At 20.3% G+C, this 24,933-nt stretch overlaps 6 protein-coding genes across 6 annotated transcripts; 4 read left to right on the top strand and 2 right to left on the bottom strand. All coding sequences in view use genetic code 6, as the record gives it.

Annotated features, from left to right (window-relative positions):
• Positions 1-183: 183 nt before the first annotated feature.
• Positions 184-1,597, bottom strand: TTHERM_00649480 (tetraspanin family protein; the record flags this gene model as incomplete). Its single annotated transcript, XM_001032342.2, has 2 exons — positions 184-685; positions 1,011-1,597. The coding sequence occupies 2 exons, from the start codon at positions 1,595-1,597 to the stop codon at positions 184-186; spliced, it is 1,089 nt and encodes a 362-aa protein (XP_001032342.2).
• A 2,625-nt stretch (positions 1,598-4,222) lies between these two features.
• Positions 4,223-4,676, bottom strand: TTHERM_000649479 (hypothetical protein; the record flags this gene model as incomplete). The annotated part of the gene is made up of 2 exons (XM_012797730.1): positions 4,223-4,515; positions 4,571-4,676. 2 exons carry the CDS (start codon positions 4,674-4,676, stop codon positions 4,223-4,225), a joined length of 399 nt encoding a protein of 132 aa, XP_012653184.1.
• A 983-nt stretch (positions 4,677-5,659) lies between these two features.
• On the top strand, positions 5,660-7,221 carry TTHERM_00649470 (AN1-like zinc finger protein; the record flags this gene model as incomplete). Its single annotated transcript, XM_001032341.4, has 3 exons — positions 5,660-6,021; positions 6,267-6,417; positions 7,024-7,221. The coding sequence occupies 3 exons, from the start codon at positions 5,660-5,662 to the stop codon at positions 7,219-7,221; spliced, it is 711 nt and encodes a 236-aa protein (XP_001032341.4).
• Positions 7,222-9,529: 2,308 nt separating this feature from the next.
• TTHERM_00649460 (hypothetical protein) lies at positions 9,530-13,349 on the top strand (the record flags this gene model as incomplete). The annotated part of the gene is made up of 6 exons (XM_001032340.2): positions 9,530-9,574; positions 9,725-10,347; positions 11,688-11,897; positions 12,001-12,060; positions 12,556-12,684; positions 13,211-13,349. The coding sequence occupies 6 exons, from the start codon at positions 9,530-9,532 to the stop codon at positions 13,347-13,349; spliced, it is 1,206 nt and encodes a 401-aa protein (XP_001032340.2).
• A 1,686-nt stretch (positions 13,350-15,035) lies between these two features.
• On the top strand, positions 15,036-18,653 carry TTHERM_00649450 (amine-terminal domain cyclin; the record flags this gene model as incomplete). The annotated part of the gene is made up of 5 exons (XM_001032339.2): positions 15,036-15,119; positions 15,206-15,292; positions 15,871-16,014; positions 17,086-17,296; positions 17,653-18,653. The coding sequence occupies 5 exons, from the start codon at positions 15,036-15,038 to the stop codon at positions 18,651-18,653; spliced, it is 1,527 nt and encodes a 508-aa protein (XP_001032339.2).
• A 3,401-nt stretch (positions 18,654-22,054) lies between these two features.
• TTHERM_00649440 (tetratricopeptide repeat protein) lies at positions 22,055-24,773 on the top strand (the record flags this gene model as incomplete). The annotated part of the gene is made up of 6 exons (XM_001032338.2): positions 22,055-22,535; positions 22,641-22,926; positions 23,754-23,876; positions 23,932-24,252; positions 24,307-24,507; positions 24,644-24,773. 6 exons carry the CDS (start codon positions 22,055-22,057, stop codon positions 24,771-24,773), a joined length of 1,542 nt encoding a protein of 513 aa, XP_001032338.2.
• Positions 24,774-24,933: the final 160 nt, after the last annotated feature.

The raw sequence follows: 24,933 nt of genomic DNA, 5'->3' as shown, positions 1-24,933 counted from the left end.
GTCAAATTGAAGTATTTTTAAAATACTAAGAGAAAAAATATAAAAATTTTCGAAAAATATTGAAATTGTAATATATTAAAAAAAAAAATTAATAGATTTTAATTACATTAGTTTCAAATATATCAAATATAACTCTACTATCAATTTTTATTGAATATTTTTTATTTAATTTCATTATTACATTCATTATAAATTATCATTAACTTTTCTATTTTATATTGTATCTTATTTAAATATTGAATCTCCTCCTTGTTAGTCTTTATGCTAACTTTAATCTAGAGTTGATATATCTACTTATTATTATGACGTTTAAGATTACTATTTATTAAAAGTTATTTCATCCCTTACAGAAATGTCATCCTATTTGTCATCATCTTACTCATGTTAATTTATTTTTTAATAAATATAAAGATCATCATATCTTTTAGGATGAAAAAAGAGACATATACTATTTATGACTACCATCAAAAGTAAGCATGTTATAGACCATAATATAATAACTCCAGGAATGCTAATAACATTTACAAATTCAACTACTGCTTTGTAACACCCTTTTTAATATACTGGCAAGCCTCTATTAATATCACTAAATACGTAAACAGGATGAGGCTAGCAAATTCCAGCACATTAAAATGTAATCTCCATAGATCCAATATATGAAGGAATTGTATCATACTCATCCATTCTATTAAATTATTATTTAAGAGTATTAATATCTTATTATTTAAATTTAACATAATCCTTTTTAAAATATTTTGTAAATAAATTTAGTAAAATATTTATAAAACGCATTTTTAACGTTCTTTATGCTTTACATAAAATGAATAGATTTATTTTTATTCTTTAAAATTAATTTTTTTTAATATTAAAGATAAATATCTATTCATAAAATAATATGTTTAAATAAATATCTTATTTTAATAAAAATAAAATGTTTTAAGTTATTTCTTAAAGCTAATAATTGTGTAAATTTGACATCAATATCATGAAAATAATTTTTAAAATATTACTTGAGATCTGAAAGCATATCTGTATAATGAGGACAATTAAATACACTTGAATATCCATTTTATGGGTCATTTTAGAGATTCAATTAACGGAAATCACTATCCTTAAGGAATTAAGACATATCCTAAATATTAGTTTTGCAGTATGATGATCCATAGTACCTTTGAGCTTTATTTTGAACTCTTTCAGAGTCTTTAAAAAAGTCAGAGTGAAAACAAGGATTTGATTGAGATTAATTAATGGAATTAACAAAAATCAAACCAATAAAACCCATAGTAAAAAGTAAAATTGAAAAGAATATTATAAAAGAGGTGCAAGCAAACAATCCTACAGTTATATCATTGTTAACCTTTGTAGTTAAAAATCCTATTAATCCACAAAAAAGTAAAGCTATTCCACTGATAAAAATAGAATCATTTATAATTTTTAATCCATTAACTATTCTAATTGCTTGATACTTAGATTCGTCTTCTACTGAAACCATTATTGTTAATATAACTCCTACCACAATAGTTACTATTCCTAAAACTATAAGAACATTTGTAGTAAATCTAAGGAATTTTCTTATGTAATGAATATCGAAATACATTCGTTATTTATTAATTAGCTTCTCTTCTATATTTATACACTATACGTTTTTAAAAATTAATTATCATAAAAAAAGTATCTAATTTTAAGAATGTAAAATTATATTGATAAAAACTAATCTAAACTGTTAATACGTTTTAATATTCATAATACCTATCATTATGCAAGTTATTTAATTTAAAATTATTATTAAAATTCAATATCTAAATTAAAAATATAACAGCTATTTTAAATATTTTGAAGAAAAACAAAAATACAAGCAAAAAATCAAAAGAATTTCCATAAAATATATTCTACTTGTAAACATGTAATCAAATCCTTTTAAATGAATTAAAATTATTTTTTTAAAGAATCTTTCTTTAATTAGTTAAATCTTTATTATTTTTAAATTAAGTAACTGATGGGTAAATTAAAAGTTTTTACTATTTTTTAAAAAACTTATATGAATGAAATGGAAAATATGAATTTTAAAGGTTTATTTATATTCAAATATCAAAATCTATTTAACCTTTAGTAAATTGTAAAAAGGTATCGTTAAAGGGTTAAAGATTACTAATAATTATTTAGAATATATTTACTATTATTTTTAATAATTTTAAAGATTGACTAATTTAAATTATTTTATCACTCTCTAAATGATAATAAAAAATATAGTTTCTAAATGATTTTATTGATTTCTCCTTTAGAAATTAAATATTTTTTATTAAGTTATATTTAAAATTAAAATAAATTTTATTAATATTGATCTATATAAACTATTTTTAGATATTATAGATAGGATATTTTTTAGTTAATCTTTTAAATAAAGGATAATTTGTAAAATCAAAAATTATTTTGAATTCCTAAAGGATTTTTTAAAATTTAAATAGAATTAAATTATTTTTACTTTTGATAATTAAAAGTAATAAGAATGAGTTAATGATATTTTTTGAAAGATTTAAAATAAATAAAGCTACAACATTTATAAATTATTAAACATAATAACTCAGGATGGATGCATTTTATAAAAGTAAGGTTTACTATATTAATGAAATTGCTAAATATTACTTTAAAAATTTTCATAAAATTAAATAGAAGTAACAAATTTAAAAAAGCAAAAATTATAATTTAAATAAGTAAAAGGAGAGGATAAATGCATTTGAATCTAACAAAAAATCTGCTATTTACTAATTTCAAGTGTATTATTGAATGTGACCAATACTTTTTTATTTAATTATTACTTTTTCAATTACTATAAACTTATTTAAATAAGAAAATGGTGCTTTTATATAAAATTTATACCAAAGATAATAAAATTTAAGAAATTCAACAATTGCTTAACTTTAAATAAAAAATGTGAGTAAAAAAATTTATCTACTTTATTTTTAATAATTGTATGTAAAATTTGTCTAGACATAGTTATTCTCTACTTTGTTTCAAAGTAAGTTTTCTTGCATTTGTCTACTATGGCAAAGCTTTAACAGCATTGTTTCACAGTCAATATTTTAAATATTAGTAAAGTTGCTTAAATTTAATGTAACATAATAAAGTAGACTTTTAATTTTATTATTTTAGAGGCTTTCTTAAAATTTTAAAATAGAACTATGTTTTTCTGCAAATAATATAACTTCTTTCCTAACAAATAAAATACAACTTTTAAAAATAGATACTTTAAGAAAATTTTTTCATGTGATCATATTAGAAAAAAACTGTGTTGATGATGTAAATACTTTACAATAAACGAGAAAATTTTAGAAGATATTTATCTAGCACAAATAAATTAAGGAAAGCAAAATATAAAGAAAGAAGCGTTTAGATGATCTATTCCAAAATTTATTTTTTGATTAATATAGACAAAATTTTTAATTGGAGATTATTAAATTTACTTTATTTTGAATTTTTATTACTTTTGTTTTTTTTGAGAAAAAATTGATTTATTCTTAATAAAAGTTAATAAAAGAGATAATTTACTGTTATTGGTTGCTTATTTTTCCAAAGCTTTTACTTATTTTTCTAATAATTTAATCATTAAGTCTAATATATAATTTTGAGCACTTGAGAATAAGGAATTATTACTAGCAAAATTAAAAGTATTAAATTGAATGAAAATTTTCAAATGGAGAGTTAGAGTGGTCGAATAAGTTGAGAGTCTAGATAAATATTTACAAAACAAATGCAGCGTAATAATCAAATTAAAATACTTATTCGGAAAAATCTGATAAATTTTATCTTTCTTTTTTCTATTTGTAAATTACTTATCAAATAAATAAATAAATTTCCGCTTTAATTTTACTTTTATTTCACATAAAATTTAATACACTCCTCTTTAAGTTCTTTAAATAAAACATTATGACTAGACCTGTTACATCTATAAATATTTCTAAAAATAATTTACTTTTCTGAAAATGTTAAACCTATTGATTAAACGCATCTATATTAGTAGTTTTAATTGATAAAAACCCTTTAATGATCTAACTTTTGTATTAACTGGTATAAAAAATAAGGAATCTAATTTTAAATGTGATACAGCCAGATTACTAAAATGTTCTGAAAGAACAAAAATGAATGAATGATTCATTTATCATTTATGTATTCATAGCTAATTTGATTTGTCTCTCCTTAATAATTTTTCTTCAAGTCTTTTTTTTCACTTTATTTTGTGTAAGTAGGTTATTTGACCATTCAAATAGAAAGAATTACTAGAGTTTGTATTTGCTTTTTTTGCTAAAAACAGAAAGTTGAAAGGATTCATTTGAAATTAATTTAAATACATCTAGAAAGCTCGTTTATTTAAGATACTTTGCGAAATTTAATCACTTTTAAAAAAAAGTTAATTTATCAAATTTAACTTATTCGTTAATTGAAAAAAGCAGTAGGAATACTGATAAAAAATCCTCGCCATTACTAAGACAGACAAGTATTGATTTATGTGTAAAAACTCTTTTGTCACAAAAAACAATATGAAAAATAAGATATTGAGATAAAAAATATATACTTTTAGCTTAAAATAAGCGAAACCACGAGCTTTTTAGAGATGCATGCTAGCTTGTTTTGAGAGTCTCTTTTTAAATTTATAAATTCATTATTTTTAAAAAATCCATCGTGCTTATATTTTTAAATAATCAAAAAGTTATTCAATTAATAGATTTTTCTGTTTAAAAGTAACTAAGCAAATTCGGAAAAAAAATAACCTAATTTAACTAATTTATTCAAATTACTGCGATTTTAATTATTTAAATGAAAAACTTCATTAGCTAATATTGTAGACATAACTTATTTTTTGGTTTATGCTATATTTCTATTTTAAAAAATCAGATTAATTTATAATTTGTATGAAATGATAATTTTGTTCAGAATAGTTAGAAAAGTTATCCGTCGGAGTATATTGCTTTTAATTCTCCAAGTATTTGCATAGGGAAATCTATTGCTTTTTTCAATTAAAATAGAATGAAAAAGTATAAATAAATGAATGAATGAACCAATATATTGGCTTATTTTTCTTTATTAATTAATTAATTTATCTAATTCCCTATTCATTCATTTACAAAAATTAATTTTCTTTTACAAATTAATAATCAGATAGAAAAAAAAATTAAAGGAGAGTCAAGTAAAAAATCAGTCTTTTATTTATTTATTTATTAATTTTTGTTTTTACTTTGTGATGAATAATCGAAGCTATTTTTATTTAAATTTTGATTGCTTTTAAAAGTCTTTTTTCATTTTTTTTATGTGTACCGTGTGTTTATTAAATCAGAAAATAACTAATAGATAGATGGTTTTAAATCAAATAATTAAAGGGTTTTTTTTTTTTACTATTCATAAATAATTTAAAAGCATGCTAAGTAGAGTTTAGCGTTAGTCTTTTTTTATTATCAGTAATATAGTAAGGTTTTTACAGCTCTTGTTATCAAAAAATAATTTTAAGAGTGTTTTCTATGGAAAGCAGAATAGAGAAAATCAGTGAAAAGAACCGAGAGTAATTCAATTTTAAAAATATGCTATTGACATATTGCTCAGTTTTATAAAACACAAACAATAATGAATTATTTAGATAAAATCAAACAGCAAATCGATCAAATGAAAAATGTTTGCTGTTCTGTGTTATTAAGAAAAGAATAAAAGAAAAACAGGGAAGAAAGGAAGAAAGAAAAAAAGGGAAGAATGGGAATAGAGATGGTATAGATAGCAATTTCTGCTTTATATAATTTCACTAAAAAATCAAAAACTTGATAAAAAATAAATTAACAAAAAAATATTATTCAATAAAATAAATAAGAAAAACAAAAACACTTAAAAAATTATTAAAAACTAATAAAATAAACATACAATACATACAAACATAATAAAAATGAGCAATATGGAACAAAACGCTGCCAAATTCTGCACTGACTGCAACAGATTTTATGGAAATCCCGCTAATGACAACCTCTGCTCTGCCTGTTTCAAGTAAATTTCTAGGAATTATCTTCATAAATATCTAATTCTACTGCTTAATTGCCCTAAACCCTCTCACTAGACATATATTTTATTTTCGCCTGATTATTTTAAAAATTAACTAAAATTTAGCTGAATTAAGGTTCAGCATTCTATTTTTTATGAGGAAAGGCCAATAACTAGTAGGATTATAAGATAAAAATACTTCAACAAAGTTATAAATGATTAATTAATTGTTTATCATTTAAATTTATTAGGAAGAAATTCAAAAACTCTGCTCCCGTTGTTTAATAGCCCCCTGTTTAAGTACAATAACAATAATAACCTGTCGCTGTTTAGCCTGTCCAAGAACCTATTGTTGTTGAATAACCTGCATAAAATCCCGAAGTTCCTTAAAAACCTAAATAGGTATTTACAAATATTTAATTTATTTCTTAGCATAAGCATTCAGTGCGCACATGAGTTTGCTCCTTCCATATAATTATTAATATAATTCAAAAACATTATCTCCATAATCATCTCTAACAAAAATAATATTCGTACTAAAGAGACTCATAGATAACTTAAATATAGAATACAAATATAAAAATAGAAAGCTTATCCGAAGAGAAGTGTTATAATTGCGATTATAATCTACATAAATATGTACGATGAGAATCTGCAAAATAAAACCCTTGCCTCTTAATAAAATATTTTAAAAGTTAGAAAAGTATCAAACAAGTATATAGAATAAAAATATAAAGGAGTTTATTGTTAGGTCATCACTCAATTAATTAATTAATAACAAGAAGAAGAATATTTAATTCAAATAATTTGATTGATTGACTGATCTTTGTTAGAAAAAAGAGAGATTTTGTAAAAATACACCAACTGATGAATTAATAATTTAAAGAGTTTTAAATAATTTAGTTATATATTAATTGGATGATAGTGCGCATGAATAACTTTATCAAAATTATAATTATGATCAAAATATGACATATTAATTAAATTATTTAATTATTAATTATATAGGAAGATCATTCCAGATGCTGGACCTGCAAAAAGAAAGTCAACTTATTAGGTATCAAGTGCAAGTGCGATTTCACTTTCTGCAACAAGCACAGAATGCCTGAAGATCACTAATGTGAATATGACCACGCTTAATTCGGCAAAGAATTACTCAAACAAAACAACCCCTTAGTACAAAAGGCCAAGCTCGAAAAGATCTGAAAACTCTAATTAGTTAATCTTTTCCAGGCTTGTTGATTGAACTACGTCTTAAGTGTCTGTCAGATAAAAATCCTATTTTAATCTTAAGTTATTTGAAGTGTGTATTTCAGCTAATATAATATAGTTAACATCATTATCACCATATACGAACACAGACATTGTAAATTCCTGTACTTCACTGAAGACCTATTCCAATCATTCAATAAATTCTCACAAAATCACAATTACAAGCAACAACAACAATAACAACATTATTAATAATATATAATAAATATAAAACATTTTTAATCAATATATGAATAATAATAACAATATAATATATATAAACGAATAATGGGCCAGCCATTATACTGCCATTATTATACTTTATATTAAATCAACTGTCTCTAATAGCGATTGTTAAAAATTAAATCAAACAAATTTTTTTTATGTTGATGATTTTAAAACAAACTCTTGTAAACTGAGCAAAACAAAGGTAAAAATAGATTGATTGAACCTTTAAATTCAAGATGCAATATATCAATAGCATAAATTAAAACAACTATTCATTCAAGCAATTATCAATATCCAGCCAACCAACTAGCCAGTTGTGCAAGGATAGTACTTCTCAGATTAAGTTTATTATTTTAAAAGCTAAAGAAATACTTTAAATTAAACTTTAAAAAGAAGAATCGATCGATAAATTATTTAAATTATTTTGAAGTAATCTTTAAAAAACTAAATTGTATATGGATTATAACTATAATACTACTATATTGTTTATATCAATCTATCATAACAATTGCATTCCAAATCAAATTAATTGATTGTTATTTGTTATTCATTATATACACAAACATTTACCACTGTTGTAACTTCTAACTAACTATTTTATAATAATTTCTAATACCTCTACTTTTTGTTTTCTTTATTTAATTTAATAAGGACTTATTTAAATAATTTACTTTAATTTTCTCTTTCTTCTTCTTTTAGTTTACAACCATAAGTAAGTCACACATTTTTCAATTTCAAATCTATTTTAGTTTTACAAAAATCATATAAAGTTTATATAAATTTATATATTAATGTTAATTCTTCATAATATATAAAAGATAATAAGTAATAATCAAATTTTATCACTTCATATTATTATATTTTTTTAAAATATACTTTTTATTTTTAAATTTTTTAAATCTAGTTTTATCTATAATCTAGACAGTATTTTTCCATAATTGAAAATTAATCTTTTATATTTTTTTTAATATTTCTTACAAATTAAAAATTTTATAAGTTGTAAATGGTAATATTTAAAGTATTTATTTTCTTACCTTTTTTAAAAATATTTAATTCCAAAATATTAGAAAAGTAATTAAAATGAGAAATTATTTTGACCGTGGGATAAATTGCAGATTTATTTATTAATTTAAGTATTATTCTATTAGAAAATTTAATGATAAGATAAGTTACATAATTAATTAATCAGTAAAAAATGATTGGATATAATTAATGTTTAAAATATTTCTAAAAATTCAAAATATCATAAAATACCCTAAGGTTTATAAATAAAATAAAACTAAATTTATATTAAAAATATTTTTTTAAGAGATATCATATAATCAACAAATAAATTTAATTTAATTAAAAATCTCTTCTATCTTAAGCAAGTTAACAAAAATATAATTTACTTTTTTTAAATATATTTTGATAAGTTATAAACTAATAATCAAAAAACGCATGAAATATCTTAAAAACTATAAAAAAAAAGACAAACATTTTCTGATATATTTTTTAAAATAAAAAATTCCTATTTATTAACTAATTGCCTCAACATGTTTTTATTTATCCATAAAAAAATTTTTTATTTTGCTATTTTTTTCTAAATTTTATATTTACTTGATTTTAATAAAGCAATTCAATCTTTTAAATACTTTCTAAAATTAATATAAATAATTTTATAAAATATGTTAAAAAGATGTTTATAAAAATAATAATTTGCATTCAAATAGAATAACAAAGAATTTAATATGATCGTTTGACTATTATTATTTATTTAAATATATTAAGAAAGTAAATTTTTGAATTGAGAAATATGCATGATATATGATAACAATCAATTTTATTATTTAGATTTAATATTGAAATTTCAAATAATTTGATTTCATTCATAACAAAATAAATCAAAGAATCATGTTAATTGATTATCAAGTATTTAGTTAGAAATATTAAATCTTTATTCGAAAATTTTAAATAGATACTGATATATAATAATAATCATTGATTGTGATTAAAATAAATTTGTTTAAATTTTAACAATAAAATTATTTTTAGCATGAGTTCAAAGCATAAATACTCATTTGACCACCAATCTTCTATTGTAATTCAAAATTAAATCAATTTCGTTTATCTTTATCATTTATTAAAGGACTATTAAAAAATATAAATTCATTGATAATTCATAATAGTGCTGAAAAAAAGTTTAATATTTTTAAGATATGTTTGGATGTAATTCATTTTTAATAAAAAGCACGAGCCAGGATAGGATAACGAAATGGATTCTAGATCATTTGAAATAAGTGAGCTTGGAGAATCCAAAAAAGATAAGCAAATTGGGAGTAAATTAATGGCTGCAGATTAAAAATTGAAATAATCATTATAGGAAATCGAAAACTGGTAGTAAGAAAGAATAGTTAATGAATAGCAAAAGAATTAATTCTATAAAAATGAAATAGATAATATGAAATAGGAATTAAATTAGCTTTAAAGCCCTCCAAGCACAAAATAAATGTCTAATAATTAGTTTTAATAGTAGCAATTAGGATCTCCTTCTGAAGATCCTTTTACAAGTACTGAAAGAAACTAAATACACTACTAACACTAATTATAAAATATGTATGATTAATAAACAAATGTAAATCCTAGAGTATTTGAGTATGATTTAAATAAAAATAATTAAGATTTACATAATGACTTAGCTATTAAATAGTATGAATAGCAGTAGCTTAATGATCTTTACTAATAAGCAAATCAATATAGATAACAAGCTCTAAACTCAAATTACCACAACTATAATTATGACCCAAATAATAAGCTAAATTATAGAATTAACTAAGAAAATGATCAACTCAGACAAGAAATCAATTAATTAATGTAATTTTCATTTACTATTTAGATCAAAATATTTCAAACTAAACTCTTAAAAGTGGATTTGATTATTAATTTTATCCATTATTTATGAAATATATTCAAAAAATTTTGAAAAATAGTATTTAGATTAAAAATATTATTTAAATATTTACTATAAATAATTTCATTTAAACAGTAATTACCAACTTTAGAAAATTATATTGCTTAAAGAAAAAAATTTTTAAAGGATGTTTATTATTTACAAATATTTTCTTGATCTCGTTTCTACCTAAAAATGTTTTTGAAGATTGAATTTTTATAAAGATAAAAGGAAAAAATTAAATCTAAAAATCAATTAAAAATTTATCAACAAACTTTATTTGTTTTAATATTTAAAATATCAAATGCTTCAAATACTTATTTCATATTTTTTTTAAAGAAATTTTTTTAAAATAGCATGATTAATTGATAAGTTTTATTGAGCTAATAAATGATTAAAAATCATTTTATTTAAACTTAACTACTATGATAATATTTTTTAATGATTTTTCGATCAAAGTAATTATTTAGTTACTCTCAAAATAATTAAGAATTAATAAGATATTTTCCAAAAGAAGTAATCAATATCTTTAAAGGAATTATTTAATGGTTAGAATTTAGTAATCAAATTAAAAATTTGATTAATCAGTGATTACTATTTGAAATATATAAAACAACAAAATATTTTATTTATCAATTAATCAAATTTATAACATGATAAATGAATTTATGAATCTAAAAATCAAGATATTATTATAATTTTAATATTTACACTAATTTTATATTAAATTTTTCATCATTTTATTATTTTTAGAAACCAAATTTTTAGCAAAAGCTTTAATCAATCAAAATAAGAAATTTTTGAAGATTTTTACTTTTTTGATTTGATGATTAATTTATGGCTTATTTCTTGTTAAAAAATAAGCAATTTAAATATTTTCAACAACCAATCAGAATTTATAATTTATGATAAACAGATTAGGAAGATTACATATACACATCAAATTTAATTAATTATTAGTTAATTATAATAATAATCTATTTTGCTTTTCAAAAGGATTTTAGAGCTTTAGGCTGTTCATTTTTTCGTAAATTATGTAATCAAGAAATTATACCAACTAAAAAATATTTACTTTTAATAGAAGAATTAATTTAATGGAAAAATATAATTATTGTACAATTTAATTAAATTAAATGGTAAATAATCTTTTAATTCAAAAGTATTAATAAAGATAAAAAAAATCATATTCTTATCATTTTATTCAATTTAATTTGTGATGAATTATAATAATATTTAAATAAAAATCATTTAAAATTACAATCAGCAAATAAAATGAGCAGACATCACATATTAATTAGCGATTTGAAGTACCTGAAGAAATAAGAAGATACCAAGAAAAATAATTTAATGAACAAATAAAGTAGAAGTTTGAAAACGAATATTTAGACAAGATTCTTAATAATCAGAGATTTGTTGAAAATAATTATGGTAGTGATAAAGTAGCCAAAAATACCTATAAAGAGGAAAAACTTGAGTAATTAAAATAAATTAATTAAATATTTGTTTTACTTGACACCACATTATAATTTTTTACTTATTTATTTATTAACCAATCTTAATTAAAAATTAAAATAAAGGCAGCTCGTAAAATCAGTCAAGTCAAAAGTTAATTAAAATTTGAGAGATCCAATTAAAAAGTAATTTATTTTCTATCTTAAAAATTTCATTTCTAATCGTGTAAGTTGTATCTTGAAAATTTTTAAAAGACTTAAATTTAATACAATTTTATACAAAATTAACTTACAGCATCGATTTTTTATTTTAATTTTAAAGTTTATTTTGAGAAATTGATATTGAATACTAATTAAAAAATATTTGAACTTTAAATTCAATGTTTTTCATATTTTAGAATCTTAATAATTGGCATAAATTATCAATTTACCTCAAATTTAATGTTACTACATAATCAAACAACAATACTTGAATATAAATGTAATTTAAAGATTCACTCAATAAATTATGTTTGTAGATAGTTGTTAGTTTTAACACCATATTTGCCCGTATACAAATAGGCATTTTAGATTATTTTATGAATATTTCTATAAATCTCGTTAATATACTATCTTTAAGATTTCAGAAAATTTTTCATAATAATTAAATGTTTTTAATAAATATTTATGGGAAATAAAAAGTTAAAAGCTGAACAGATTTGATCCATAAAAGCTGAGTTAAAAACAGGTGAGCTTAATCAATCAAGAACAAGGCAAAAAAGACATTTTGGTGAGAGGACCACGTGATTAATTAGATTTGAAAATTTTTGGGTATATTTATGATTAATTTGTTAAGATTACTTTAAATTTTCAAGAATAAACATATCAGTTTATCTAACAAATATCTTTTTAAAATTGATCGATTAATTGATTTTTTCACAGCAACATGTATTGAAATTTAATTGTATTTGGCAATTTATGTGGCATGAATAATCATTGAATCAAATTGTGGCAAAATTATAATTTACATCAATACTAAAGAAATTTGTCAAAAAAGAATGGTCATAATTCAAAACATCTAATTTAACAAAATATTCTCAAAAATATCAGATATAATAAGAATTATTTACTATTTTCTTAATGAATTTGAATCATAATTGAAAACTGATTTAGCCATATACTTAATACGAAAATGAATAATTGCATATCCTTAAAAGAAAATTGTTTACTCTTAAAATTGACCTAGTTTAAGAATCTAGACTCTTAAAATTTAAGCAAAAAATCATTGAAAGCTATAAAAATTTTAATATGAATTGAATTTCGAGTATTAATTTTGAAATACAATTATTAAAAAAAGGCAAAGAAGAGTATGTAAGGAATGCACATTCCTTCTTTGTAAAGGTTTATCTAGTTAATACTGTTAAGACTGTGGAAATTATAAGGAAAAAAAACACCCAAGTAATATTTTACCTAAAAGATTTAGTGGTGTTCTCTGAAATTAAGAGCTTGATTAATTAATTAAATAAAATAAAATAAAACAAATAAAAATAAATACTAAATATTTAGTTTAGTTTATATTTGATTCTTTGATTATTAACGTGTAATGTTTTATAAATTCTTCATTCAATTCGGTTTATCATATTTCGTATTTATTCTATTAAAAAAAATATTAATAACGTAACAATTTTTACAATTTGTATCAGAGAGTAATTGATGAATAAAAAATAAATTTTTATTAACATTCTTGTAATTCAAAGCTCAATTTACAAATTGCTTTTAATAAAAAATATTTAATAGATGTTTTATTTGTAATATTTGATAGAGGATTATCAGAAAGGAGTAAATTACTTAAAAATTAATTTATTTTTTTCTAATAATTTTAGTAATAATTGAATGTTGAAAATATTATGTTCGTTCAATCTTTGCAGAATAATAAGTAAAGTCATCAGATTTATAAATTTATAAACTCTTTATATTAAGTAAAACATGATACATTTTTAATTAGTCCTTTTTTAATTTATCTATCAAACACTTAGCAAATATATAAGCAGATTTACTTACACTACTATGAAAAAATAAATAAAATATAAAATGATAAATTTTATCATATTGTATTTCCTGTTGTGTTTTAGTTTAAATATATATCTATTTTTAATTAGAGAGCATAGTCTCTTATTTTAGTTAGTATAATAATGATATAAAACTTAAAAAGATAGGAAAGCCTTAGCTTGTTTTACATTTTATAAATCTAAGAATTGGAGGGTTTTGATAAATATTTCCTGTTTCATGTATTTAATTGATGATACAATTAATAGAACAGGAAAATTTGTGGAGAAATCCGATAAAAAAATTTAAAATTAAACAATGAACATTTTGATTACTAAAAGATAATCAAAATAATGTGAGTCACTTGTTTGAAAAATTAATCTTATTTTTGATAGATAAAATATTACCTATTAATATATACTTGCATTCACGAATCAAGCAGTGTCTTTGCTTAAATAATATAAGCGAATGAATGATTTATTTATTATTAAATTTAATGATAGATTGATTGATACAATCTATCAAAGAATGAATGACATTAAAAGAAGGTAGATGTCTATTATCCTTTGTATTAAAAAGTATTATCATTCATTTATCATTCACTTTTTGATCTAACATTAATTAACAAATAGATAATATCCATAAATATTAATTGGTAAATGATTAAAAATCATAGCAAAATGAGTTGATCAGCTTAATTGCTTTTTTAATAATAAATTAATTAAAAAAGAAATAAGAAAAGAGGATAATAAAATAAGTATTTTTTAGATTAAAGATTACCAAACAAAAAAGTAGGATATACATATCTATCTTAATCAAAATATTTATTTAATCAACACAAAAAATACAAACTCCTTCTTCTTTATTCATTTATTAATAACACAAAACAACACAGCATATCACATCGCATTACATTCATTCATTTACTTGTGATTAAATAACAAGTTTCTACTGAAAATTGGACATAAAAACTAAAATTATTCCTTCAACAACAGAATAATTTAAAATAAAATATAGTTAATAATTGCTAGATCTTATTTGCTTTGAACTCTAAGAAATTAGACATATTTTTATACAAGGGATATCGAGTCAAGAATATTTTTTTATTTAATAATACATATAGCTTACTTTGATATATGGAAAATAAAAACTAGACTAATCAAAACAACAGCAGCTTTTAAAGCAATGACCTTACAACTTTAATCAAATAGGATTACGAGGTTTTATATTTAATTAATTTGAACATATCCTGATAAATTTTTACAATAATTTAACTCTCATCTAAACACATTTTTTATTAAAATAGATCAGAAATTAATACTGCACTTTCAGTAATGGTCTGTAATAAAATCTACTATACGCTCGTGAAAAAATTCTTTATTGGGTTTTAGATGTAATATTACTATTATTATTTATATGGATATACTAAAAATACGAAACGTTTGTCACTCATTTTGTGGTTACAGTAGCATTTAAATTGAAACATTTGCAATATAAATTGAATAGCTTTTGAGTTGTTTATTTAATTATTTATTAATTGATTGATCAAGGCTGTAATCAATATTTTTATAAAAACACATTTTACTCGAAAACAATTGATTTACGAGGATAGGGAAATTAATTATAAATACCAAAAACTTTTTTTATAACTTTTTTATGTAAACTTTTCATAGAAAGTAGATAGAAAAAAAAGTAAATCAAAAGAATAAAATAGACATATTAACTTTAATTTTATCGAATTAAATAATTCTTATCTCTTTTTACCATTAAAATTATTATTTAATTCTTATTTTTTCTATTTTACTTTACAATTTTTATGGGGTATCTAAGAGACTGAAATTAAACAAATGAGCTTAAATATTTTACTCAACTTTTAATGTATCTTAAACCACAAAACATTCAATTATTTTTCAAATTTATCCTTTACTTTTACAGGATTAATACATATTTTTTTACTATTGAAATCATCAGGTAATGGAGAAAATTGAGCTATCCTTAAGGTCGATCGAAATATTCGTCTTCATTTTTGAATTACATTGGGTGAAAAATTAGAATTCTATTCCTAAACAAGAGTTATAAAAGCTAGCTTTGAGCTCCCTTTATTTAGTCATTAAGGTAGCAATTTTTTATTTAACAAAGATTAAATAAATTAATTGAAAAATTCAAAAAATTTATTTAATATTTCCTTTTTGTTATTAGATTACTTACTAATAATTTGATTTCTTTGGTAAAGTTGGATTTGATAAATCAAATATTCATCTTATAATTATTATAGTAGAAATTTTAAATCAAAATCCAACATTAAAAATTAATTTTAATTGATTGCTTATCAAATTCAATCAACTTCCCACCCTAATGGAACAAGGTTTTCAAAATTTTATTATTATAAATACCAAATATTTTAGATATTGTCATTACCTTTAGCAATCAATCAATAACTTGCATCGCATTTAAAAAACACTCTTTTATTTTTTCCCATTTTACAAATAACGCTATTCTTTGGTTGAATCCTAAGTATTTTTTCTTTAATTCCGATTCATATTTTTGTTAAAATTTAATAAAGATTCATTTATAAATGCTAAATAAATATCAAATGGCTTATTTTTGATTCTGAGATACCCTTCATTTATAATTTTAAAATAAAATTTAAACATTTAATATGATTTTATTTTATTTCTTTATGCCAAAATGCTTGAAAAAAGATATTAAAATAGAGTTAAGATTTATCAGATTTATCTTACAAATTAAAGCATATAATTTTGGATTTTTAGTTAAATTTTTATTCAAGCATTTGATAAAGTTTAAAATTAAAACTGGTTAAGACAGTGGATGAAAATATGGATTTACAAAGATAGTAAACATACCTCTTAAAAGTATCCAAGAATTTATAACTACTTTTTAAGAGAAAATTAATTCAATATAATTCTATAACCCTTACTTCGGTTGGAGGGAAGGAATTTCTTTTTTCATTTATATTTGATTTCTTAATTTTGAAATATTCATTACAGCTTGAATAAATGCTTAATCGGAATTTCTCATGTGTGGGAGAAAGAAGATACATAAACATAAATAAATATAAATTTTTTTATAAATTTAATGGAATGAATATCTTCTTTTCAGTCAAATTAAATCAAATTATTTGAAATAGATTTGATCTTAATGACATATTTTACTTTTAAATATTAGGAAATAGAAAATGAAGAAATAACTGTCGATTATCTAAATTATATGTGTAAAAATGCCTATTCTAATGAAGAAATAGAAACTTAGATAAAGGATTAGATGAATTCCTTGCCAAATCTTAATTTTATAATTACTCCATCTATTCTTTTACCAGCTTTTAAGATTTAGATTGACGAAGAAGACTACAAAACTGCATCACTTTTCGTTTATTAAAGTAAAAAATTTTATTTAATAAATAAAAACACATTTTTTGAAGCTCTAACCAGCTAAATATCTAAAGATACAATCTATTAATTCAATTTGATACGTTAAATAAATTTTATAATTAATTTGCATCTAAAATAAAAAAACTGATTAAAACTATGCTTATAGATATATTTTAATAAATTTATTAGCTTATTCAAAATCAAACACAAATAAAGTAACAAGTATTATGATTAGTAAGATTGTAATCAAAAAAATATATTTACAACCTGTTACTTAAAATAAAAGAGCAAAGGAATTCAATTTACCACAAAATTTTTTATTTTGATTTTTTTAATAACTAACTATTTTTTAAATATCAACCAGCTTACGATAATATTATAAGTCTGAATTCTTCAGAAATACTTTTCATTACTCTCAAATTTATACAAACTTCTCCTCTCATAAATAGTAAATATGAGGACGAGAATATTAAAGCTATTATAAAATTACTTGCGCCTTTTATTTCTTCCTCATTAGAATAGCTTGAGCAAATAGTAAAAGAAATTAATGAATTTGTAGAACAACACGATGATAATCTCTCTGAAGACTTTAATTTTCCTAATGGTTCCTCTTAAGACATCAAAATTCGCAAAATGTCTTTAGAGTGCGATTTATCTATGAACTAGCAAAAATAATTTGATGGTGAATCTTAAATTCTTAACAATATCTCTGATAATAGCTTTTAAGACAATGATCACAACATCTCAATAGAGCAAGAAATAAAAAGTAATAGAGCTAATAGCAAACATCTAGATTAAGATATTTAGAACAACAAAGACAATGACTTTTTGCTTAATATTTTTGTTGATAAAAATGAAAAAAATAAGTAAGAAGAAATGGAAAAGCCCTAGTCTTGTAGCGATTGCTTCTATTTCCATAAGAGCAACTGCAATTTTGATTCAGGCATCTTTTCTTCCTTTGCATAATTGAATGATTTAGAGCTCAAAGGTGATACTATTTCTAATGTATCAACCTGCACTCCTATAAATAGTAACTATAATAGTAATAATCTTTACAATAGCAACAATACTCATTTTAATAGTTTAAACACTTAAAATAATATGAATAACTCTGGTCAACTTCACTAAGCATCATACCATTCACACATTTAGAGTCCTAATCTCACTAGCTTAAGGAGCAACAATAAAAATATAAATAATTAACATTTCAATACCAACTTTAGTTCATCAGATAATAGTTTCGCTAAATGCATGACAAACAGCTTAAATAAATAAAAGTAACCTGATGATATCTTATAAAGCTAATAAAATCTTAACTCTATATCTACCCGTCTCACTCTAGATGAAGAGCAACAAATAGAATGATAACCTCTCATTACCATAAATTAGTTATTATAATATAAAAATATATAAATCAATCAACTTACCAAATAAACTCATTTTTATCAATATTAAAACGCTATGCTGAAATTTAAAGAAAAATATAATTAGTACTTAAATCAAATTTCTATTTTAAAATCAATAAAAATACTATCACTAACTAGGGATAAATAAGAATTAAAAACAAATAAAAAGCATTATATGAACATATTTATATAAACTATTAATTAATTGACAGACTATCTTCAAAGATGATATAAAATCTTTATTCACAATAATAATAACAAATCCTATCTATTTATTATATTCAAATTAATAAGTAAGTAAGATTTTATTTATTTATTTAATGATAATGAAACAAACAAATTCATTCATCTAAAATAAAAACAAACATATTTCTATCTATCTATCTACTTAACTTTTAATTAATTAAAACTCTTAAACTTAATTAACCAATTCATAAAAAACCAATTACACATAATATAATAATCCAATCATCAAATATACAATTAGTGTACTTGAGCAATCAGTTTAGAGGATTTCAATCAGATTTATTTCAAAATAAATTTTTTAACTAATAAAATTAAAACAAAAATGTCTAATTATTGAATTTAAATCTTAAATTGTGTTTCTATATTTACCATTTACTGAATATTTCTTATTTGTTTATCCTAATTTATCCTAGCTATCTTATATTTTGAACATTTTAATTTTTTATTTATTTTTTAATCTATGCAATATACTGTAGAATTTCTATCCTATCCTTTGATATTGAGAGGCTATAAAAAAAAGATTAGTTATGTTAAAAAATTGAATGAATTTAAACTCTAAAAAATAAATGAATTAGTAAGTCTAAATATCTACAATAAAGTTACTGTTCCGCAATTATTAAAAAAATTAATTTTATTTTTATATTTTATTGTTATTTAAAAACTTTTTTTATGCTAATAAGCTCTTTAAAGGCCTTAAAATAATCAATCAAATATTTATTTTTTAATTGAATATATATTTTTCATTATGTTATGTTAAAATTGAAAGAAAAATTGATAAGTAAATACAAGTCATAAAAATATTTTGGTTATAAAACAGTTTAAAAATAATGAAAAAATAAAGAAAAAATTCCTAAATATTAATCCCAAAATACTTTCATTCTAAAATTTATTATTCTTCTTAATATCTCACTAACTTATTTAATAATTAGTTTTTACTCAATCCTGAGCAATTTGCTTACTTGTTACAATTACTTATTTTGCTCTAAAAATACAAATTATTATTTATTAATTACTAATATTAGAGAAGATTGAATAAAAAAATGATTAGAAATGAATTAATTAATACAAATATTTTTATATTAAATTTTTTATTTTTTTTGAACTTTTATCACTAATAATAAGATGTTTTCTTGATTATTGACAAGGATACTTTAACCAGAAAATTTAATATTTTAAGAAAAGTCAATTTTGTTGATTCTTACCAAATTTCAGATATTAATTTTAATAGTATTCTCGAATTGTTACAATTTTCATAACAATATTTCTAATAGTGAATTCACTTGTGATAAATTTTGACTATTACTAAATCAATATAAATATAAATAAATACATTTTTTATCTATTCCACCTTTATTTTAAGGTAAAGAATATTAACTATTACCTAAATTGTAAGATAAATTAAATTTTCTATAATAATCAAAATTTTTAGATTCAAATCAAATAATTTATTGATAATGGTTACAGATTAGATAAATATTACAAAAAAAGATATTTATATACGATAACATTAAAATTTTCTAAAATCTACTATCAACTAAAATTGTTTACACTAATTTAAAAATTAAAAACTATTATTATATAAAAACAAAAATTTTTGAAAGTCATCTACAAAAAAATTGTAAGGTCTAATATGAAATTTAATGATACAATATTCTATCTCAGATAAACAAGTAGTCAGGTATTTTCTCAAGAGATTTAGTTAAAAGCTTTTGTTGCTTTAAAATAAAAGCATATTTTATCTTTAAGTATTTTAAACAATTTTAGCTTTATAAAAAATTTTTAAACCTAATTTAGATTTTAATAAAATGAGAAATAAAATAAATATTTGAAATTTAAACAATAACTAAATTTGCAAGTAAATTTATGAATACTTCAATAGATTACTTTAAAGATGAGTAAATTAATATTATTTAATATTAATATTAGTTAGAATATTTAATTTAATTCAATATTTTGATTTCAGACTTAAAAATAAATACTTTAGCTAAAGTTAATAATTATTATTTTAATATTAGTATTTTTTTGATAATTTTGATCAAAAGTTATATTAAAAATTACAGAATAATTTTATAAGTTATATTAAGAGATGTAAAAATTTATTTAATGAAGTTTTATTATTGTAATATTATTATTTATCATAAATTTATAATTAACTTTATTAAATGTATTTTTTGCATATATTCTAACAAATAAAGCAAAATTAATTATATTTTAGTTATAAATTTAAATAAATAAAGATAAAAACTTATCTATTTAATTGATTGAGATAAATTTAAGTTACTTAACATCAAAATTTTATTAATTTAAAACTTATTATTTAGAAAATTTTAATGATCTTTTCTTTATTTAATTTTAAGAATTTTAAACAATTTATTTAAAAAATTTTTTTAGTTTTGTAAAATATCTATTAATGTTTGCATTAAAATTATAATTTTAATTGAAAATAAATAATTTATGTAATAATTATTAGATAAAAGAATAATTTGTATATTTAATTAAAGCTTTTGAGGAATCAGTTAACAAAATTTTTTTACAATAAAATTAATTTAAAAATACAAACTATTAAATTTGTCAAAATTTATGTATTATTATTGTTTTTAATGATTTTTTAATATAATTCAATTTTTTATTTATAAATGAGTTTTAACTGAATTAAATATGATAGAAATGATAAAAAATTCCTTTATAATATTATCTTCATATATTTAGAATGGAAAATTTAATTTTTTTTAGTTAAATGTATATTTACCTATCAATAATAATAAATGAGATAGCTAAGAAATGTTGTATATAAATTTAATTCGATTAGTATGCATGAATGAATGAATGAGGGAACGTATTATAGTAAAACAGTTTTTCTAGTTAATCAACGAAGGTGTGTTTGCTTATCTAAGAATTTATTTGATTGTTTGGTTATTTGGTTTTTTGATTTACTTGAAACTTGTTAAATATAAAATTGAAAAGTTGAATAATTGTTATCTTTTAAACTATTAAGAATATTAAAAGGCTTACTTAAAATCAAAAAAAGTAAATAAAAAGGGTGCTTTTAAAAATTAAATAAAGGAAAAACAAGAGTATATAGGTATATTAAGATAGATAAATTACTCTAAGTTGATGGATTTTAGTGATAGGAATTCAACAAGTTCTTCAGCTATATAAAAGGGAACAAATTAGTAATTCTAAAATGATATTATTAAACTTGACAATGATTGCGAACATATTTAAGGATTAATAAAAGAGGGAGAAAATCCGCTAAATTACTAATAAGTTGTTTAAATATTTTTAGAAAGAAACAAGCAATTTTGCTCTTAATTAATAAAAGCTACAGAGTTTAAAAACAGCTTCTTTGTTTATAGGAAACTTGAAAAGGTTTTACTGCCTTTATTGAAGCAAATGGAGATGTATGATGACTAAAATTTTCCTTTAAAAAGCATAAATTAATCATTAGCTCAATAAATACTAGAAATAGATACTACAAAAATAAGCAAATTACCAACTGAGTTAGTAGTAAAAAAATTGCCATAAAAATATTTGAGCGCTTATGATTTTTCCTCAAGCATCTTAAGTAACATTGTAAGCTGTTTTAACAACTAAGGTATTAAAAATTAACAATATTTTTCAAATTCTATCTTATAAATAATTACTAAAAATGAAAAAATAATTTATATATTTTAGATTAATATTTATTTTTTTTACTTAGGAACTATTTATATGCTTAGAGGTAAGGTTGATGTCGCTTTGAACTGCTATTCTAAAGCTTTAGAAGGGAGATTAAAATTTTTAAATAGTTATTAGCACCACTTTCAATTATCAATTTTATTTTTGAATATTGCTTTTTGCTATAAAAACAAAGAAAATTATGAAGAGGCCAGCAAATTATTAAATAAAGCAATACTGATGTTGGAAAATATAGAAAAAATATCTAAGGAATACGCAGATAGTGACAATTTAGTAGAATCAAGTTCATTTGTGCTATGCTTAATTGAGTAAGTATTTTTGTTTTTTTAACTTTGAAGACATTTAAAGTATACTTTAATCTATGAAAATGATAAGAATACCAATAAAATTACTTTCAAAATGAGTAAAGTCTATATAAAAGTAGCTAACATTAAAATATTGTTCACATTTAATTTGAACTATTGGAAATTAAGTATCTATTAATTGATTGTATTTACTAATTTGATTGACAATATAAGATGTTAGTTTAATTAAAGGGTTGATGATAAACAGAAAATATTTACAAAATTATAATTCTATTAATCAAAGCTTCTAATTAATTAAAACTATTGGATGTTATATTGTCATAAAATTAACAATAAATTGCAGATTATAAAATTTTACCATGCAAATAATTTAATATTGAAATAAACATCAATTTAAACAAATTATTCAAAACTAGTTAATTCAGAATATTGTTTGTATGATAATACAAAAAAATTTGAATATTCTAATTTTTACATTTATTTTTTGAATAAAATATTTTAGAATATATTCTGTGAGGTTATTGTTCAATGATTTTATCATAAATATTCCAATATTAATTGCAACAAAATATTATTTTTACTAATTTCTTCTTTACTAAAAATAAAAATACTTTTACAAAAGAGATTTTCTAACATTTTAGAATAATTAAAAGCATAGATTAATATTTAACCCATACAGAGAAATTATTTTTACAAACAAAATTATTTATAAGTAAAAAATTTAAGAAATAAATAATTAAATTCTTAAAAAAATAATCTAAGTTATTATTTTTAAATATTAATAAATTGAAACAGAAAAATATTTTGAAAAATTATTTTTATACTTATAGAATGCTGTATAATAAGAATGAGAAGGATTTCAGAGACAATGAAGTTACTTAAAGATAAAAATTACTTTATTTTTTGAGTATTTCATATAATTACTATGGAGAACTCCTTTCTAAATTATAAAAGTAAGAATTTTATTTCATTTCTAATAAAAGCTTATATTTTAATCCCATTAAATAGGACAAAGGAATCCGAATTTTGCAAAAAATAATCTGAGGTGCTATTCAAATAATTTAGAAAGAGAACTACATCAACGGTAAATTCTACTAATAATAGCATGCATTAATTAGAAAGACCCAGCAGTAGAGGAAATAGCATACATTAAAATATAAAAAGCTAAGAACATTCTATTTAAAATATTAATTAAATTTATTAAGATGAATCTAAAATGGATGACAATTTCAGTCAAGCATCTTTCCAAACAGTTAATACAACATAATCATATGCTGCTTTTGGAGGACAAAACATCTCAAAAGACAACATTATTTTTTAAAAATACATGTAAATAAATTACTTTAAAAATTTTTTTTAATTATTTTTTTAATTCTTAATTAGTAAATTAAACGATATAAGATATAAAATTATAATTCTTCAAATCAAAGAGTATAATTGTGTATAAATTATTCTATACAATAAACCCAATAATTTCCTTAGTAAAATTATTGTTGGTTTCTAAGAGTTAATAGACTATTCAATAAAAATTAAAATGAGTAACGCTTTCATAGATTAGGACTAACTAAATGAGTTCTTTAAAGAGTAAAATGTTATCAAAATTTATTTTTTATTATTCAATTTTAATTTTTTTAGTTGTTGCATTTAAAATAAAAATATATATATCAATGAATAGTTTTTTATCTAAAATTATATTTATCACTTTTATTTTAATAAATAGATTATCGAGAAGATTGTAAATAGAAAAAGGTCAATTGAAAATAAGAGACATGGAATATTACAATTCTGTAGAAGAATATACAAAATATACAAAAGTCCTTCCTCCAAACTTGACAAATCTTACTAAATGATCTTAAGCTCTTTTAAAATCACAACACTTTTTTTAAAAAGTATGCTTTAGATAAAATAATAATAATGATATTTTTATTGAAATAATTATAACATTAATTCAATCTTTTAGTGTTAAACGTGATTTATATCTGGAAAAATAAAATAGATATATTTAGAAGC

The sequence above is a fragment of the Tetrahymena thermophila genome (assembly GCF_000189635.1).
Source record: "Tetrahymena thermophila SB210 genomic scaffold scf_8254644, whole genome shotgun sequence".
Taxonomy (NCBI): Eukaryota; Ciliophora; class Oligohymenophorea; order Hymenostomatida; family Tetrahymenidae; genus Tetrahymena; species Tetrahymena thermophila.
Note: the sequence above shows the minus strand (reverse complement) of the source record. Positions and strands in the feature narration are given on the sequence as shown.